General features: G+C 39.3%; 1 protein-coding gene across 1 annotated transcript in view; it reads left to right on the top strand.

Annotated features, from left to right (window-relative positions):
- The window catches only part of kiaa1109 (KIAA1109 ortholog), a 78,498-nt gene that overhangs the window by 27,908 nt on the left and 30,316 nt on the right, over nt 1-20,274 (top strand). Inside the window, exons 35-56 of the mRNA XM_036209974.1 lie at nt 1,294-1,421; nt 2,014-2,216; nt 2,348-2,545; nt 2,626-2,837; nt 3,869-4,020; nt 4,325-4,475; nt 4,621-4,773; nt 5,283-5,523; nt 5,647-5,795; nt 7,968-8,202; nt 9,321-9,470; nt 10,741-10,915; nt 11,214-11,390; nt 11,503-12,073; nt 13,629-13,842; nt 14,365-14,628; nt 14,740-14,833; nt 16,412-16,462; nt 17,100-17,306; nt 17,408-17,643; nt 17,798-18,042; nt 18,153-18,258. Coding sequence (XP_036065867.1) covers nt 1,294-1,421; nt 2,014-2,216; nt 2,348-2,545; nt 2,626-2,837; nt 3,869-4,020; nt 4,325-4,475; nt 4,621-4,773; nt 5,283-5,523; nt 5,647-5,795; nt 7,968-8,202; nt 9,321-9,470; nt 10,741-10,915; nt 11,214-11,390; nt 11,503-12,073; nt 13,629-13,842; nt 14,365-14,628; nt 14,740-14,833; nt 16,412-16,462; nt 17,100-17,306; nt 17,408-17,643; nt 17,798-18,042; nt 18,153-18,258 — 4,312 coding nt within the window. The remainder of the gene's footprint in view (nt 1-1,293; nt 1,422-2,013; nt 2,217-2,347; nt 2,546-2,625; nt 2,838-3,868; nt 4,021-4,324; nt 4,476-4,620; nt 4,774-5,282; nt 5,524-5,646; nt 5,796-7,967; nt 8,203-9,320; nt 9,471-10,740; nt 10,916-11,213; nt 11,391-11,502; nt 12,074-13,628; nt 13,843-14,364; nt 14,629-14,739; nt 14,834-16,411; nt 16,463-17,099; nt 17,307-17,407; nt 17,644-17,797; nt 18,043-18,152; nt 18,259-20,274) is intronic.

The following is a 20,274-nucleotide window of genomic DNA, read 5'->3' as shown; positions in this document are numbered from 1 at the left end:
AACACTTCGGCAGAAAACTGCATTGATAAACCAAGTTAACCGATCCGAGTCCTAGAGTTTTTTTTTTAATATATTTTTGAGTTTACTTTTATGTTTTCACCTTAAAATAGTTTATTTTTCCTTGTATGGTATCTTTTTTTTTCCAGCAAACCCTACTCTACTCTGTGACTTTAGGGATTTATATTTTTTTTACACTAAAATTCAAACATTTTTAACAAAACATTTTTATTATTATTTAAAATGAAAATTTATATTGTGATAAAAAAATAGAAAGAAATTTTTCAACCAAACCAAGTTTGAGTCGAAGTTTTTGCACTGAAGGGAAGCTAATGTACAATGTACTTTTGTTCCCAAAGCAGATTTCAAAATAAGAGACTTTTGACCACATTAACCCTTTTCACCGGAGCTCCAGTATTTAAGTTCTTTAATTAATTGTAACTTTTCAACTGTTAACACAATCAAGGTAATTCCAGCAGATTCTGAGGGAGAATCTACTTTTGTGTTTTAGCGTCACTGGAGACACCTCAGGTGTTAAAAGACTAAAGGCATGTTCAGTTTTTTAGCTCACAATGAATATATATGCAATTTTTAATGTGTAAATGTGGGGAAAATTTTTCAGTTATATATTTGTTTGCAACTATTTACAGATGAAAGGATCCCACACAAATAATTTGTACCTATCAAAGCTGCTTCCTTCTTGATTTTGTTTACTTTAAGGCAGCACCCAATCAAAATATCTGAAATCTTAAAATATATTTGCTCATAAAACCTCTTCCTCCTTTCTTGTCCACAAAATCTGCCTTGAATTCAACAAACAACCAGTAACCTAAATTGTATTGATTCGTATTACTTTTTTACCCAATAGAAACAGTGTTATTCCACAGTTTTCGCTATCAAGTACTGTCAGTATTTTGTTACTTCATGAAACAAACCCGCATTGTATCTGTGACTTATGAGTAAGCGATTTATTATAAGCCTTTCAGGTCAAACAAAAACTCAACAAGCAAAACCATATCTAGCATACAGTTTGAACCTCCACACATAAAAAAATGCTTATGATGGAGAGTCGGTGCATTTTTAAATAGACAGAAATGCTCTTTAAAAATGGTCATGTGATCAAGATGAACATGCATACTCCTAAGGGTTAAATTGCCATTTTAAAATAACGAGTCCTTCTTTAAGTCTTTATTTAAAAAGAGTGCATTTAATTATTGTGGAAAAGTATCTTCAAAATTTCTTGTCAGAATGTTATTTTAGTTCATTTTTACTACATTGGTTCCATCATTTCTGCAGGTGAACCTTTGCCTGCTGCAGGCCTCAGTAGAGGAAGGTTCTCCGTCTTGCTCCAGCAAGTGTGTCACACACGTGTCTCTGGTGGCACTCTGCTTCGACAGGATTGCAACACAATTCAGGATGAACAGGTAATGTGTCCACCCATGATAGTCTTACACTGTCGTTGTGATTTTTTATTTTATTTTATTTTTGACATTTTTGCAACACTTTTAATTGTACAGATATTTAATCTTAATCATTTAGACTTAAAAGAAAATGCTTTTTTTTCTTACCAAGTTGAGCTTTTTCTGTCAGACAAAAGAGCCACACGAATTGGCTCAAACCACACACCGATGCATCACTCTAACCACACGTATTCACATATTTAATAGATCATTGCTCAGAATTTTAAATGAGTCTTGCCCTTTCTCAACCTCATAAATTTTGTTTAGTGTGCTCCTGGCTGTTGAAATAAGTAACCACCATGTTGAGAGCAAACGGGCCGTCTGAGGAATTCTGAACAAAAAAAAAAGAAAATGTAGCTTTAACTGTTTGGCGTTGTCTACAAGAGGAGATTTTTTTTAAACAAATACTAACATGACTAACATGTGGAGGTCTTGTCATCCCAGAAAATTCACCCTAAATTTTGTCTCCTAAATTGAATGGTCAGTCTTGATATTTTCTTTGTGCCTCCAATAAGTCTGATGAAAAACGTTGAACTGTTGTTTCTTATTTCATTAGGGGCATTGTAGAGGAGACTCCCAACACCACAGAACAGGGCCGACCTTCGGTCATGTTGGAGAAGTATGCTTCGGCCACCAAGATGCAGCCTCAGTCTTCCGGCTCGTTGCGTTCCAATGCTGGCATCGAGAAGGGCAAAGAGATCGCAGCGAGACTCAATATTCACCGCATTCACAGCCAGCTCCGAGGCCTGGACTCCACAGGTTTGAATCTTTGCTTTGTTTCAGTTTAATCTCATTGACACTTTTAAGTGGGAAGTGTTTTGCAATGAAATGCAAATCCGCATGCTGTATGTCGTTCTTGCTAATCGTGGTTTTACGTCCCCTTTGAACAGACATTGGCACATGTGCTATCACAGCCATTCCTTTTGAGAAGTCCAAAGTCCTTTTTGGTCTGGAGGAAATGGAGGAGTTTTCATTAGTGGATGAAACGGACACCCAAGCAGGGAATGATTTGGGCCGATCTGCTGCTTCTCTGGAGAAATGGGGCTGGATCATGTTTGAATGTGGCATAGAGAACCTCACAGTCAAAGGTGAGCCAATGTGACTGTCAGGTTAAAGTCGGATGATTTGGTGCAGAGATTAGTGAATGTTTGGCTGGATGTCTTTACAGGAGGTCGTCAGTCTGGAGCCGTCCTTTACAACGCCTTCGGAGTGATGGGCCACTTTGAGAATGGAGGGAAGACTGGGACGTCCAAGTCGAATGGTTCCACTGGCTCTCAGACAGGAAGTGGTTACAGCACCGACGTGTCTGATGACAACCTGCAGCATGATGCTACCAGTCCAAACTCCGATGTCAACGACCAGTCGGACTCAGACGATCAGGTACAGTGCAGACAAATGTCTCTACTCAAATAAAGATGCATTCATCACAGTTCCAACAAAAAAGTCCAAACTTAAGACATTTTAGATGATGCAGATTTGAACTCTTAGTTTTTTTAAGAATCTAAATGTTTTTCAACAATAAGATTTATTTGTCTAAAATCTTAAAAAATTTGCTGGATTTCTTAAAGTTCTACAATACAACCAAGAAATATGCAAGGAGGAGGACAGGAGGATGTTCTGCATCAGCTTTAAAGAAGGATTTTCATGTTTTCAAGTGTTTTTACAGATTTTCTAAACTGTCTTTTTAGAGAAAATCAAAGGCAAACGACTTAAACATAAAGAAATTAAAATACGACATCAATGGGAAAACAAATGTCCAACTGCAACTTCATTTTAGTTGGAAGGGCAGCAGATTTCTCATGGATGAGAGATAAAAAGCATTTAGATAGCAGACCTTGTCGTTTATACTAAAGTGTGACAAGTTCTATTACACTAGCTGTGTGCGCTGAATTTTTTTTTTTTATCTTCACTGGTGTCTGTGGCAGACGTAAAATCCTGTCCACCTTTGTCATGGGAGAGTTAAACAGCAAGCAGTAAGATACTTCAAAGTGTGCTTTTATAGTGAAAATTCAGAAATCTTTTATAGAAAATATCCCTGATCAAAGTTTAAACAGTCAGGCTAAGACGAATGGATAAAACAGAAAATGTGGTCAGAGGACAGAAAAAGGATATTTCTTTCAAATCTTTAAAGTAATATTTTGTTACCAGTGTCTTCTCTCATACTAGAGAAGAGTCTCATTTTTTTCTCTTTAATCTATCTGTCTATCCCTATCTCTATTGCAGTGTGTCCCATCTATATTTGAGTTGCTGGAAATCATTTTTCCCATAAATGTTGTGCTCTCTTATGGGGTCCAGATGACCCCACTTTCTATGTAAACATGCCAAGGATAACACAAGGGTTACGGAGTCATTCAAAAATGATCAATAAAGTTGAATTAGTGTCTTAAACTAGTGTGTCCTCTACACTACAGGATGAAGGGGTGGAGTCAGACGACCTGAAGAAAGACCTTCCCCTCATGCCTCCACCCCCCGACTCCAGCAGCATGAAGCTGACCATCAGAGAGATCTGGTTCAGCTTCGCTGCCCCCACCAATGTGCGCTCAGCTTCCTCATCCATATCCAGGTATGTGAGGAGAAAGCATTTTACTTTAACTAGAATGAAGTGGAATGATATTTTTAGAAGTTAATTTGTTTAAAAAAAAAAAAAATCCCCAGTGACCAATTATCACAAACTGTACACTTGACTGCCAAAGCAGAGCTGACTTGCATTATATTTAGTTTTCTTTAAACTCTGTTTATGTGGTTTTAGAGAATAAAAAAAAAGAAATTTTACACTTCAAGAAAAAAAAAGAATTTGAACAAAAATGAATTCAAGAGCATAAAATGTCTTATATGGATTAATAGTGAGTTTTCTTTGTTGTGTTCAGACAGTTGAATCTGCTCAGCACAGCCACACCTGCCATTGGCGCCTGGTTGGTTCCCATTGACCAGCTCAAGTCCTCTCTACGCAAACTTGACATGGAGGGAACTCTGCGAGTGTGTGCTGTGATGGGCTGCATCATGACAGAAGCTCTTGAGGTTTGTAGTAATTATTATTAATCAAGAATTCAATTGTTTTTTTTAAACGGAAAATTTAAACTGTTTTTTGCTTCCTAGTTGGTGTTTTTCTGTGTTTTTGGACATTAAACTTTAACTGAGGAAGAATTTTTTTTTTTTTTTGCAGAAAAAGAGCATCCACATCCCCATTCGCAGCAAGTACAATCGCGTGACCAAACGATCCCGCTACCTGCACGAGAATCCCTCCTGTATGCTCTGCAACATCCTGCATCGCTACTTGCAACAGGCTGACTACTCTGTGATCGAAGAGGCCACCATGGTCCGTGCTGAACCTCTGACTCTTCTATATTTATGCCCGTTTGGTTAAGGGGGAAATTCCTGATTTTTCTACTCAAACATCAGAAGTCACCATCCTTTTAGATTGAGTTTTTATAGGACTGGAATAACAAATGTTTTACTTAAAAAAGTTAGAATTTAAAATAAAGTATTGAGTCCTTGCATCTTAGATTTAAATAGATTTTAGATTTATTTTAAACAAAGAAAAAAAATATTCATTTCTTAACAAGAAAATGACCAATGAAAGATACATAGAAGTTAAATTCCAAACAGCATTTTAATTACAATTATATAGTCTTACAAAATTGAGTATTCATATTCATGAATGAATATTTATTGGCATGCATGAAGTATTTTGTTTAGTATTTGTGATCTGTATTCCTTTAAATATTTTCTGAGGTGATATTTTATTGTATTCACAGACAGTTGTTGATATTTTTTAACATTGAGCAGGAGCACTAATTGTCATTTTCATAAACTGCTGTCCTCCAGAATGATGGCGTTCCAGCTCTGGTGACTCTAAAAAAAGGCCTGGTGGCTTTGGCCCGACAGTGGATGAAGTTCATAGTCGTAACTCAGGGATTTAAGGCCATTGGTCTGATTAAACCCAACCAGCTCACTAAGCCCAAAGAGCCTCAGCCGAGCCTGGGAGACACAATCCACGGCCTTGACAACGGCGCTGCGCTGCAGAGTGACACCAGCGGTGACGGAGCCGAGTTTGAATATGACGCAGGTGGGAGCATGGGATTTTACTGTGAGCAATCAGTGAAACTCTTAACCTTCTAGCAGTTGGATAAAAATGAATCACAGGTTGTTGTTTTTTTCTTGGAGTTTTACTTTTGTCATTTTTGTGAAGCCACAGTGAGTGAACACACCATGCTGTTGGAAGGAGTATGCAGTCGACCCCCGCCCAAAGAAGCCAACTCTGGTCCTGTAAGCGGGGTGGAGATCATGAGGAAACTCTCCAAGTCTCACACTCACAACGAGTCTGCTCTCAGAATAAAGGTAAAGCACTTTAGTAGGGTTTTTCATCACAGAAGTATTTACGTCATCTCATTTTAAAAGATTCAGAAACTATTTTTACCCTTTTGATTACACGACAGATGGCAAAGAAAAAAACTGTTGGCAAGTGTTAGTTTTCCTATGCAGTGATGTACAAAAATGCCACCCATGTGGCCATAAATGTTGTAACTATGAGTTGTCAAGCTGCTGTGAATCACAGGCAGGATTTATTTATTTATTTAGAAAAACTGAATCTTATTTGAGACGAGTTGTGGTTTATTTTTAATCCTTTCTTGCACTTCTTAATCTACACTTGCGTAGCGTGTGAGATCAGGAAAAAAAATGCTCCAAGCTACCTCACAATTACATTTTTTTTTTACTTTATATGGAAAGATAAATTATTACATTTAGGCAGCCGGGTTAAACAAGAATTTGCGTATTTTTAGCTGTGATTTTTGTCCTTGTAAATTACAAGGGTTGTATTTAACTTTCAATTTTATGTAGGGATGTAAAAGGTACAGATACGTATTGAAAAATCAATCTGAAAGTAACAACAGAATCAGTTAAAAACCACTGATAGGAATAAAATTATGTGAAAATTATGAAATTACTCTTCCTGTTGTGGCTCTACTTTTTGTTGTTTCATGTACATTTGATGCAAACATAAAGTCGTCTAATCGCATGCTTGCCTCGGGTCAATTATAATTATCTGAGGGTGAACCACAGTGAGGGATGTGTGCACTAAACATATTAGAATCTTTTTTTTTTCCACAGCACTACAGATACATTGATATGACACATTTTTCAAAAATCTATATTGATTCCATTTAGGTAAAAGCAAAAAAAAGAATTTGTCTTCCGTACAGTACGATACGATGCAGCCAAATTCCAGAAAGATACACAACACTCCACAAAAGTAGTTTTTTTGGTCTATTTTTTTATTTATTAGTGGATCTGTGCTTCTCAAATAACTTGATTACATCTCATGCACCAGCCCACTCCCTTTATTTCCCTAAAACCCCTAAACAAACAAGTTAACAAAACCTACAGATCCCGCATGGTGCGTTTTCTGAGCTCCGGACATCACCGCACCCAAACAGCCAGTCGGCCTAACTTAGTCTGCTACAATGCTTTTTTTTATTTTCGTACAATTTGATTTGAATTGATCAATTTGTATTTGATTAATTTAATTGTGTTTGACATTTTCTCTGACAAACTGCTTTGTTTTACTGTGGCTTGTAGATAAATGACAAAGGTATATTATGGCGTACTGAGTTGGGCCGTTTGGGTCCGCTAATGTCCGGAGGTCAGAGAACGCACCATGTAGAGAAGCTTATGGGGTTCTGTCATTCAACCTGCCAGGCCGTTTTCGGCTTCCATAGTATCGCTATGAAGCAGGGGTCCCCAAACTGTGGCCCGTGGGCCGGATCCGGCCCGTCTCCATATTTGGCCTGACTTTCAAACAATATCATAGACCCATGATTTTTTATTTTTTTCTCAATCTGTCCACTTGCTTGAGACCTTCATAGAACGTGACTTTTTATTTCACCCTTCTACAACCTTTGGCCCCATCCAAACCCCCCAAACCTCTGTCAAATATGACAGAATACAGTGTTCTCTTTCCACATTGGAGTTCACCTTTTGCGGTCTCGCTGATTCATTAAGAGCAATTATGCCACTGTTTTTTTTTTTTTTTTTTTTTTACAACAAACCCCGTTCTGTGTCCTGATTGGCTGGATTTTTCTGGGAAAATTACAAAAAGGGATTATTAAAATTTGGTTATGTATAGCAATCTGGAATACCCTACATTTTTACGTTTAGACACACCCTGTGATTGTTACACTTTTTCTGTTGACCTCAGCCCCCCATCAGAGAAGAAAACAGTTATGTGGCCCTCACAAGAAAAAGTTTGGGGTACCCTGCTATAAAGTTAGGGGAATTTAGAGTTCACACTTAATCCAGTATTATAATATAATGTATGTGCACCTTAGTTTTTACCTTCTTTTCCTCCAAAAAAAAAGTGTTACCTCAACTTGGAGTTCAGCATTTCCATAACGGTGCTAGACACAATTTATTGCACCTGTCATTTAAATAGAATGACAGTGGCAGCTTGTGAAAAATGTGGCCGTGTGAATGTAACCTCCTCTCAGCAGCCTGCGCATTTGTCATACCCAGGGCTCGCATCCCTACCAGTCGCTGAGCTACACCAGCGGTGACACGGCGGCTGACTCACCGGCACACGTGAGCCGCGCTGGCCTGCCAGCCAAGGACAGCCCCAGGAAGGAGAGCCTCCTGAGCAATCTGACAGGCAGCTTTCGGAGTCTGCACAACCTGCTGGAGGGCACGCCTCAGAGGAACGACCCATCTGCCGCCGCCGCTGCAGCTAAAAGCAGCTCCCTCACGCGCACAGGTAGCCACATGTGGCTTTAGCTGTTGAGTCCCAACTTACTCTGAAAGCTGGATTTTAATGAAGTTCACATCTGTGGGTCTGTAGTGACCTCTACTGTTCAGACATAACAGACGAACCCTCATTCTAAAGTTTCTAAAAAGGGTACTGAAATATGTGCAAAATTGTTAACATTTTTTTTAAAGATCCTCTCCAATGGAAGTTGTATTTTTAATGTATTTTTGTGGCATTTTTCTGATGATAGAGGACATATATTAAGAGAATTAAGCTCAAACTTGCATTTCTGATTATTTCTTTATTATATTTCTAGTGAATCTGAAGCAGATAAAAAAAAATCCTATTTAAAAAATGACTTATTTATGAGATGGAGAATACGATGGGCAGACCACAAGCTCTCTGCTCTGAGCTCACAGCAATGGGGAGGGAAAAGGGGGGCGTGGTTGCTTCATGCAAGAGCCCAGTCTCAGTAAAATGCGTACATATGCCACTATTTGGGAAATACCGTGTATAATATACGCCAAAACCGGTTTTTGCGTGCATATAATACGCGTGGTCCTAAACGTGTTAAATGAGTTTTCCACGTTTGACACGTCCCCTGGTGGAGGCGTGAGCATCACAGACAGCCCCACAAACGAACAATTTGCTTTTCTAATCCTAACCATAACCAGGAACGACGTCATTTAGAAAAGAGCCGGAGGATTTCTGACCACGTGATCAAAACGAAACCTAAAAAGCGTGTATATTGTACGCCGGCGCAACCTATCCTCTACCATTGCGTATCATATGCACGCAAAAAGCGTGTTTGGCGTATATTATACACGGTATTTCAGAGTGCAAAGTCGTGGCATATGTACGCATTTTACTGCGACCGGGTTGCATGCAAAGAGTCCCGCCCACAACTCAGAAGTGAATTTCTAATGAACTACTGCCGCTATGCAGAATCTGTCTAAGAAAGCGACAAGTTTAATCATAATTAAAAGACTGCTTTTAAAATACAACAAGAGAGGATTGGAGTGGGTCTTTTTTCAATGCATCAACCTACATTTAGTTTTTAAATGAACTAAATCTTAATTTCACTCCAAAAATAGATGCCTGTGTAAATGCTGAGTTGTCTATCTTAGGGACAGACATGATGACCGAACACCCGCTGCTGTCTGAGCCTTCCTCTGTCAGCTTTTACAACTGGATGTCCAACGCTGTGGGGAACCGGACCGGAGCTGCAGTCCAGGAGTCTCCGGTCAACCGCTCTCAGCACAACAGCCTACAGACTGGTGAGGAACCTTTGGAATGGTTAATTAAAATCCTTTTCTTTTCAACTGATTATTCATATCATTACATGGTTAGTTGTGATTTCATACTAGGTGCCACTTTGTAAAGTTCATTTAATGCTTCTTTTTACTAGACTCTATGGACTCTCCTGTCAACAACTATCTCTACCAACCTCTACCAGTTAACGGCTCAGAAGGAGGTTAGGGTTTATTCTGTGTTGTGCCAATGGTGTTGGTGAACTATTTACCCATCAGGCAGTTGGTGTGTCATTTGTGTGATAGTTACTTGTGCTGTGTAGACAAATGTAGGATCAGCTCTAGTTTTTGTGATAGTTGACATTCAAGTAGGAATCTAAAGAAATTGTAAGATCAGCAAATGAAGATGGTAAATAATCTTTCAGATTGCAGTTTTTGTGTTAGGAGATGTTTGTGGCAATAAAAAAGAACACAAAATAGAGATACTTGCTTTTTAAAAGTTAGCTGGGTCCTTTCTTTGCATTTATTTTTTGTCCAAAAAAGAAGCTTTGTAGGTTAATTGATGAATGAAATGTGAGTTATTTTTGTGATCCCACCCAGAAGGAAGGTGCCTCGATCTCTGAGGCTCCGCCTTTCGCTCCTTGTGGGTACCGCCCATTTCATGATGTCATCCTAGAGTCGGTCTCTGCAGTGTGTCTGTTTCGCCCCCACTAAAACAAACAACATCCAAAGTTTTGCAAAGATGGATGTTCATACTGTATATCTTCAATCTGTCTTAAAGGAGCGTGGCGTCTAAGAATTGGAAGATATATGGTATTGTATGTATAAAATGGAAGTGTTTGGCTGATCGCTGTGGAGAAAGTAGGTGTTTGTGTTGCCCTGGGGTGGTGCTGACAGCACAGACTCTTCCTGGAAGAGACTGTTCTCACTACTCTACGTCACCTCTTGAGAACCTGCTTGTTTTTGTGTGTTGGCAGGGGCTGGTGCTCAGAGCAGAGGTTTTTTTTTAGAGGAATGCTCATAAATTCGTAAATTGAGGTTGTTTAATTATGAGGAATGAACATTTTTATATAATTAAAAGCTCAAAAAGTTTATTTTGCATGATATAGGCCATTTAAAAGAAAAAAGTTCTACCCCAACCAACAGCTACTAACTTTTATTGTAGCCTGGGCATAGATTCCTCATAAACCCCCTCCATTCTTTTTCTGAACATCTGAAATGGTTGGTCTGTGCAGCTTCTTCCTTGTCTGAGAACCTTCCCAACCACATCTATCTTTATCTTGATCTGCTATTTCAGGTGGGTTGTGCAACCTTCCCACCATCCCATCAGCATCAGAATTCAACACAGTGCTGTCTAGTGACCAGAACACTCTGGACGGCACCCACTCCCAGCACAGCACCAGTCAGGATGACATTGGAGACATAGAGGAGGGAAACCAGTGTCCGGCTGCTGTGCAGCTGGCAGACGCTGACGGGGGCCGCAAATTATCATCCTGCGGGCCGCAGATGGCCCGCGGGCCGCGAGTTTGAGACCCCTGGTCTAAAGTGACCGAAATTAGTTCAATAATGTGGTTTATTTATTTTTTTGATGGCATCAAGAAACTATGAACCTCCCAAAAGCCAATTTTAAATAATCAAACTGACATTTATAAGTAGCAGAAACGTTTCTAGTAATTTAAAAGATGAAAATCATTGTCATTACAAAAATATTTTTGCCTCATTGTTAAAATTTGCTGTTTCCTTCTTTTCTTTTCTTTATTTATTCTGTTAGGTTGTTTTCAAGCCTTTGTTGGGCTACATAGGCATCCAGGCTCAGGATACTACTCCCCTCAGTTACAAGATGTACTTCGGAGAGCACCTGTCCTTTTCTGGTAACCTGGAATGTCTTCGAGCTGACATTGTTGATTCTGATACATCCAAGGAGCGCAAAAACAAGCGATCCAGGAGGTGAGACGCTTCAAAACATGATTAGATTAGAGACGGATTGATTAAAAAAAAAAGTTTCTTGTTGATATTTTTTGTGGCTTATAACCTAAAGCTTATTTTTTTGAACTCACAGACAAGGCATGGTGAACCTTCCTCCTCTTGAGTTCAAGCCGGCGCTGCTGATTGAAACCTTCAGTGTGAACGCGGTGGTGATGGAGAAGTCCACGAGCGCTCCACAGGGCCCCACTGCCGCTCCACTCTCTTTCCATGACCTCAACCGCCGCCACTACAACACCTTCCACTGCGATTTCACCACAGCCTGCCAGGCCATCAGCCAGCGAGTGGACATGGCCCTGGTGCGCCTCATTCACCAGTTCAGCACCATGATCGATGACATCAAGGCCACGCAGACCGACATCAAGCTGAGCCGCTACACTGCCGGCTCCGCCTCCCCGACACCCACCTTCAGGGCGCGGCCTTACCGCCACTTCAGGTCTTCGGACTTCAGCCGGAGTTCCCGGGGGAGCCTCAACGGAGCGACCCGCAGTGGAACTCAAACTTTAAAGAGCAAGAGAGCTGGGGGCGGAGGTGCAGGAGGTGGCGGTTTACCTAGTAGTGGGCCTTCGTCAGGCATGGACACGCTAGGAAGGCGGGAGCCCAGAGGACGCAGCTCCCTGGGACGGTCAGAGCGACGGACCTCCAAGGTAACAAAATGGATACAACCTTTAAAAATATATATTTTTAGTTGTGCTTTTTTTTGTCTAGAAGAATGTAAAGCTGAAACTAAAAATAAAACCTCCCAAATGTTTTTTTTTCTCTTTTTTTTCCATAAAAAAGAAATTCACAGATATTTAGGTATTTAAATTAGAAGTCCAAAATAAAATGTACAATCCAGGTACTTTCAGAGTAAATAAACTAAGTGTATTATTTATTTATATTGATTTGAATGAGGCGTTTTATTGTGGCTGCTTTTGTGCTAAAAGTAACAAATTAAACTAATATTTTAGGTGTCAAACCCACTTAAAGACCCACTCAGATGTAAATCGTGTTTTTAGTAAGGTTGTAGTGGAAAATTGATTCAGAGATAAATCGCGATATTTCATTTGGCGATAGTTGTATCGTCTAATCCATTCTCCTTAAAAAAAATTGTAAAAAATAAAAAAAAATGTCTGGTAAAGTTGTGGGATATAAATTGTGATATGCATCGTATCGTGAGACATGCATCGCAATACTTATTGTATTGACAGAATCTTGGCAATTCACCCTAGTTTTGAGTATGTTCTTTTGTCATTTTTCTGATGATGGAGGACCCTGTGACCTGGTCTTGGATAAGCGGAAGAAGATGGACTGAGTAATTATTTTTTCAAATCGTTATGAATCAGTAGCAGAAAAAAAGAAAGAACTGAAAAAGAAGGTTATTTTTGATGTAAAAAAATATGCCCCAATGTGGAGGGGAAGTGAGTGGATCTGAGCCAACGGTCCCACCCACAACTCTGAGCTGAATTTTTGATAAGTGTTATTATTGGAATAGATTAGACTCTGTAGTCTTCAAGCCTGATCCTTGAGATCTGCTATCCCTCTTGTTTTCAAGTCGTTCACGTCCTACCTGCTGCTAGTCACATGGATCAGGTGTGTTCAGTCAAACATTGATCACCTGATTCAGTGAAACAGCAGGGATTGATGGTAAAACCCGTGTTGAAAACCACTGGATTAGAGGCTGAAAAACGTTATTTATTTTCTGAGGCTCTGTTGTGTTTTTCTATGTTGATTTCAAGAAACGATTTTCAGAAACGCTTTGAAGTCGACTGTAGTAAAAGTTCTCCAAAAATCCTGTTTTTCTTTCGGATTCCTACTCGGTCTGTTTTTCCTGATGCCCAGGCTTGAATTACAGCCTGGAACTACTGGTGACAAAGGGTCTTTGGTAATAGAATACATCTCCTGAGGTTTATAAATAATGTAGGTATTCCCTCAGAGACCTGCAGATAATGAGAATGTTTCCATGCAGGCATCTTTGAATGCAAGAGAGCAGGTAATGACACCTTCACTGGGAAATCAGTATTTGATTGATTCAAGTTCATGACAGTTCAGTTACTCCATCATCTTCAAGTTATCAACAACTGTTAAATATTAATTATCTATTTCATTCACAGTCAAACATAATTATGCGATAATAAGCAACAGGAACTCACGTTTTTCTGATTCTGCTGTTTGTGATGCTTGTTTTAGTTTAATAAAGAGAAATGCTGTGTCATGTTTCAGGTGTCAAGGAAGGGTTCTCGTGACGTGGCTGACCACATGGCGATCCAGATGGACGACTCTGACTCCATCACGGTGTCGGAGCAGAGTGAGCCATCAGCAGAATGTTGGCAGAACATGTACAAGCTGCTCAACTTCTACTCCCTCATCTCCGATCCCACCGGCATCTTGGAGAAAAGCTCCCCGGAGAACTGCATCACAAGTGGAAATCAGCTAGGCCAGTTCTCTCTCCTTTGCTTCATCTATCTTTCATCTTCAACATCCACCACAACAACACGTCAACATATTCCTCCCATCCACAACCTTACTGTGGTTTACAGCAACAAAAGTGCCCCAAAAATATTGTTTTTTTTACAAACTTCTGGTAATAAATCATCCTCATTGCTTTGGTAAAACTTTTTTTCCCTTCAAACAAATACATATACATTTCATACTAATTTTCTCAGCTTTAAGGAAAATGTTAAATATGTTTTAAAAACCAATGATTATTAGTTTGCAATGTTGAGCCTTAGATGCTAGTCTTTGTTCAATGTTAAACATACGAGTGTTGCTACTGTATGTCTGAATTCCCTTAATACTTTCAAACTTCCAAAGACTTCCCAGGATTTTCATTCAGTTCAATTATAAGAATGGAAAGCTTCTCACAGACGTTGCTTCACTGACTCATAGTTTAAATGGGAAAAAGTTTAGCTATGAAAATCCGTCTTTCTCATGTCTGCTTCTCGAAACCCTTCTCCAGAAGGTGGACGCCTCCCCTCCGAGCCGTTCTGCAAAGTCATCTTTGAGGATGAGCAGCAGGAACCCACCACGCCCAACAAGCCGCTGGGGGTAAGCGGGAGACGCCGCAGCCTGGTGAGCTCCGAGCCCCAGCACGTCACGCTCATCGTGTTCGGCATCGGCATGGTGAACCGCACGCACCTGGAGGCAGACATCGGCGGGCTGACCATGGAGGCAGAACTGAAGAAGATCCACGGGAGCTTCACCCTGAAGGAGAAGATGAAAGGTGGGAATTGTATCAAGTTTCTAATGAAGACTACAACTGAAATACAATTAGTTTGCAGCATTAATGAAATCATTAAAGTGCTAAACATAATTTGTGATTTTGTTTTTGCAGACATCCTTCATCAGAAAATGACAGAGACGTGTGCGTCTGCTCACATTGGGGGGGTTAACATCGTTCTGCTGGAGGGCATCACCCCTGACATTCAGTACGTGCAGAGTCTTCTTCAGTTACTCAGAGAAGCTTTTTGAAGTTTCACACCCGAGCTAAACTTTTTTCGTTGGTTCACTGAATCTTAAACTCACAAGTTTTCTTTTTTCTCGTAGTTTTTAGGCGGTTCGAATCATTATTGTGTTCTACAAAGTCATTCAAGCTCCAACTTCTGTTTTTATTTAACTTAATGCTATCGTCTAGTCGAAATTTTCGATTTTTATGCCGGGTTTGCCACAGCGCCGCGGAATGGAGGCTGCTTCCATTAAGCGCCCCTGTTAATATAGTTTAGTTCACACCAGATGTTGGCCAGCTCGCACAGTGCACCGATCGTTTCACCGTCTGGTCTATTTTTGCACGAGCCGCAAGTGTCAATCCTGGCAAGTAGTTACACCAAAACACTCAAGAAAATCCGAGCAATTTTCAAAATATAACCAAATTTTCACAATAAAATGCTGCTGTTGACAAATGTGATCATATTTTTGCATCTAAACAGATTGTAGAGATGAAAATACAGTATTCCCCCCTATTTGCAGGGATTATAGACAGGAGACTTCCGCGAATACAGTGAACCCCCACTCTGAGTCTCACTTCCCACCCACGCAGCTGAAGAATGTTTGTTACCCATCCATACTCGTCAAAAACACTTCTGATCATGCTTTGTAAGCATTTATTAAAGAACATTGGAGTATTGCTCAACAGAAAGAGATTTTTTTTTTTAATCTAGAACAATAGACTGTGAGCCTTTCATGAGAACTGTCACTCTTTCTCTCTGTGCCATAAAAAGGGCTTCCTCTTTCATCAAATACGTGTGAGAGACCATCTCTATCCAGAATTTTCCGGTTTCATCCATAACAAACACCTGCTGATAACTAATGATATGAACTGGAGGTGAAGCTGATTCCGTGTGCACTGTGCTTTGCGGCGCTTCCGTGTGCGGTATGAACCCAGCATTACTCTTGTAATCGCCGGTTCCAATAAACCATAATCATTTTGTTCCATAAAGATCAAATACTTAAATATCTTAGTCTGTACTATCAAAACAAACAAACTAGTTTCAGTTTAAGGGACTTGGTTATTTAAATGTAATTTTTACTGATAGCCCTTCAGTGTATTCTTTCAGAAGAGTTGTTTTTTCTACTTTTTTATTATAAAAAAAGCCAGAAGTCAAGTTGTGTTTTTGCATACATGCTGAGGTTTTCTTGTTGCACAATGTACACGAAAGAAAAAAAAAAACATATTTATTCAATTTGTAGATTTTTGTTAACATAATTATATATTTAGTTAACATTGTTAAATTTTACTATTTTTAAAATTAACTACCAAAACATGATTATTCTATTTCTGTGGTTAAATCATTTCAATCTTATGTTTAAACCCTTTGATCATTTTATGTAAATTAATTTTTAAATATGTCTGATTTGACTTTATTTTGATATCTTTAACCATTTTTTTAACTGATTATCACCATTTTTTATTCTTTGGGTTGCAGTTTTCATGCTGCAGTGCTCCGCTCTTACTTTTGCAACTCTTCCTCTTTTTCTGCTTTCTTTCCTCTTTCAAACGCCCCACATAGACTGGAGGATTTCCCTACATCTCCCACCAGCACTGCTAAACAAGAGTTTCTGTATGTTACTGCATTAGGGGTCACTCGCTCCACTCACCCCAAAATGCAATCGGCCTGTCCATGCATAAATCATTTGTTCACCTCACCTGTCCACCTCTTTTATTTTGTTTGTTGTTATGTTATTTGTGACTTTTCTTGTTTTGGTGGTTGTATTATTTCAGACAATACTAAATCAGAAAATCCTCGCGTATTACTTGTGCTCCATTTGTTTTATTTTGAAAAGCCTTGTTAAAAATATTTTTATTTTTTATTTTTTAGAACTGATAGCCACTTAAGGATAAGTAAAATAAAGCTAAATTTATTAATATAGAATACACTTTTCTAACTTACCCTCTTCATATTTTATTAATGAAATAAAGGGTTATCCCTTTGATTTTTCAGATATTTACCATAAGTTGGAACCTGGATGTCATCCAGATCAGAGAACACGATTTTGTTATCACGTAAACAATTCTTGTGAATCATTGTGTTGTTTTTCTTGTCGTAGTTTTTCATTCACCACAGAGAAATGTTGTCTTCAAACTGCATGATGTTTCCTGATCTGACATCCTGTCTGCAGTTCCATCCTCGCAAACATCAGAAGTTTAGAAAAATACGAGGCTCCCGTCGCTCACTTCTTCTTATCCTTTTGTTTTAGAACGGTTGTCAAATGTAACATCGCCAAATCCCAGGCTCTATACAGCGCCCAGCGAGGCCTGAAGACCAACAACGCCGCCGTTTTCAAAGTGGGATCCATCATGATCAACATCCCCCAGCATCCTGCCACTCTGCACAGCATGATGGTGCGCAGCTCCCACCAGCTCTCCAAGCAGATCTCAGACCTGATCCGGCAGCCCTCCAGCGCGTACGTGTCCCTCAAGTCTTTGTAATGGGTGACACTTTATCAAAAGATGATAAAATGTATGTTAACAGATTCAGACGGTAAACTTTTTTTGAATATTTCAGTCAACCCCCGAACAGGGAGGAAACCCCCACTCCACAGCCGTCTGACAAAACCTCCAGCATCAACCAGACCCCCGTGGAGGCCAACGAGTTCCCCCAACTCCCTGAAGGCTTGGAGAAGAAGCCGATCGTCCTCAAGTTCAGCGCTATGATGGATGGCATCACCATCGGGGCTGCTCTGCTGCCGTCGTTGAAAGCAGAATATAAAGTGGGCCGCATGAAAAGCCACGGCATGACTGGTGTGTGATCAAGCTGGTTTGACACAAAATGCTAATAAAAAGATTCTGCTTTATTAATCTCTACTAAATAAATCTGCAAATGATCTGTTCTTGATAAAGAATTTCCAGAACGAACAAGGATCGGATTGACCTTTGACCCTTTTTTCATGTTTAGGAGCACAAACCAGTTTCACCTTTGAGTTGCCGGACCACAAACTCTGCTTCCAGTCTAAAGTGTCGTCAACAGACATGTCCACGTTGTCTCCATCCGCCAGTCTCACTCTTCCTCCAGTCACCATGTCTGGGGAGTACATCATGGAGGACCACGAGAGCCACTCGGACCAGGGCTGGGGGCCGGATGACTTCCCCACAAAGCAGGGAAACTACCTCCAAGGAAACTACCTGCGCTGTGTTGCTGAGGTGAGAGCCTCCCCACACACAGACACTCTTCTAATCCATCATAAACAAACACTTAAACTCATAATTGAACTTTTCTCGCGCACCAATATTGTGTTTGTAATTCTCTACAGATTGGTTCGTTTGAGCACAACCTGACCACAGACCTGCTCAACCACCTGGTTTTTCTACAGAAAGTTTTCATGAAGGAGGTCAATGAAGTCATTCAAAAAGTTTCAGGTCTGTGTTCCAGGTTTTTATTTATTCACAAGAAATAGCATTCAGAGATGGCAAGAGTATAGAAATGTAATATTAAAACTGTATTCTCGTCTGTGATCTTTAAGAAAAATTATGTTATTACCTCTGTATTCAAACACGTTTAACCATCTTTCTGTTATAATTTATTAAAGTCAGAAAAATGTTTAAGCTCCTGATTACATCATTCAAATATTTGTTGTGCAAAATAGAACAACAACAAAAAAACTTTGATAGATCCTGACATGAAGTAATGCACAGTTCTATAGTTCAACACAGTCAACTTTTTGTATCCAGTTGTCCAAGGAGTATAAAATTCATCACTTCAGTAAATGACTTGCAGGAGTGAAAGACATTAAGGATGTATTCAGACTGGACACCTTTGGTCCACTTAAAGTGAACCAGCGTTTGTTTCCCCAAGTAATCCAGAACAAAGTTTTAGCCTGAATAAGCGCAAGCGAATTCTCGTTCGGGACAAGGAACCGCTCCCGAACCAATCTTTTGAGGTGGTCTCTGTTTCCAATCGGACTAAACTTTGGTTCCTTGTGAGATTCCTCAGTCTGAATACAAAGCGGTCCAAGAGCAAAATAAATGAACCAAGACGGCCACCGTAGCTGGTTATTAGTGGATAAACATGGAGCAGCGATGCAACAGCATCATTAAAATATGGTTGGATGAATGCAGGGTCATTAAAACATCTTTTAATGTGATACATATTGCTTCTCACACTGTTTTCCTGATTATTTATTTGTCACAAACATTTCTTAGCGTACATCATAGCTGTATCAAAGTAACAGTAAAAAGAGTTGAACCTGGTCTACATACAGATGTTCAAAATGAACATCTGAACAATCTTGGCAAATCACAGCCCCTCCATCTCTTTCTTTTTGTTTTGACCCGCCCCCGTAACTGCTGGCCAATGACTGAAGAGCTCTATAGTCACATGGTTTAGTTTACAAGTTTTGATCCATAACAGAAATCTCTGGTAGACTCCAGTCTGAAAACAGACCAAATGCGTGGTTTAGGACTTGATCCGGAACAAATTAAGCGGATATGGTCCGTAACAAATCCTTTTTCCAGTGTGAATACACCCAAAATTTCAATTATTTAATCAGCAAATGTATTTCTATATCTGGAACGCACCAAATCATTACCAAATCAAAAATAAAGTTTACAAAAAGCTGCAAGAAAGAGGATGAAATCAGTCAAAGTTCACCACAAACACATCTTTAAATGGTTTTGATATATTAAGGCAGAAGTTCACTTTCCCTTCTAATCTAAATTTACGCTAATTCACATGAAACCAAACAAAACCAGATTATATATCGTATTATATAATAGAAGCTGTAGTAGTGAGAGAAAGTCTCCAGAGTCTATAGACGAGTTCATTTCTCTGCGTTCTTCTGGAAATGGTCTCAAAACGCTTTAAATGCTTGAAATAAAGATGGTCTATTGGAGAAGAGTGTTCACTGTTCTTTCATAAACACAGCTGGTTCTTGATCTTTCACATAATCAGTTAAACCAGCAGTCGTGACAAAGTGGAGCATCTGTACATGAAAACAGTCTTTGATACAGTGAAACAGTGATTGTATAAATTTTAGAAAATAAAATTTTGTCCACTAGGTATGGGAAATTGAATCAGGAACAAGGGGTGTTTTTTTTAATGTAGAAAACTATTTTTTTTTACATGTATTTAGTACTTAAGTATAAGCTAAAGTGCAGCCTTGTGGCTATACACAATAGCGGGAACTGAAAAATCCTGCCTAATTACAGTAAGGTGTGTACATTTCTGTAACCCCTAATAGTTTTGATGCTATAACACCAGTAATGCTGGAATAATCAGATTTTACCAAAATAAAAAAAAAATCTAAAGACTTTATTAAATCTAAAACACTTAACATTCTATCAAATCTTATGTAATATACTGATACCGTATAAAAAACAGTTTTACACATACTGGAGCCAAATACACCAACATGAATCCACTTATATTAATATTTA

This window comes from Oryzias melastigma, linkage group LG22, assembly GCF_002922805.2.
Source record: "Oryzias melastigma strain HK-1 linkage group LG22, ASM292280v2, whole genome shotgun sequence".
Classification (NCBI taxonomy): Eukaryota; Metazoa; Chordata; class Actinopteri; order Beloniformes; family Adrianichthyidae; genus Oryzias; species Oryzias melastigma.
This window is presented reverse-complemented; position numbering and strand designations above follow the sequence as displayed.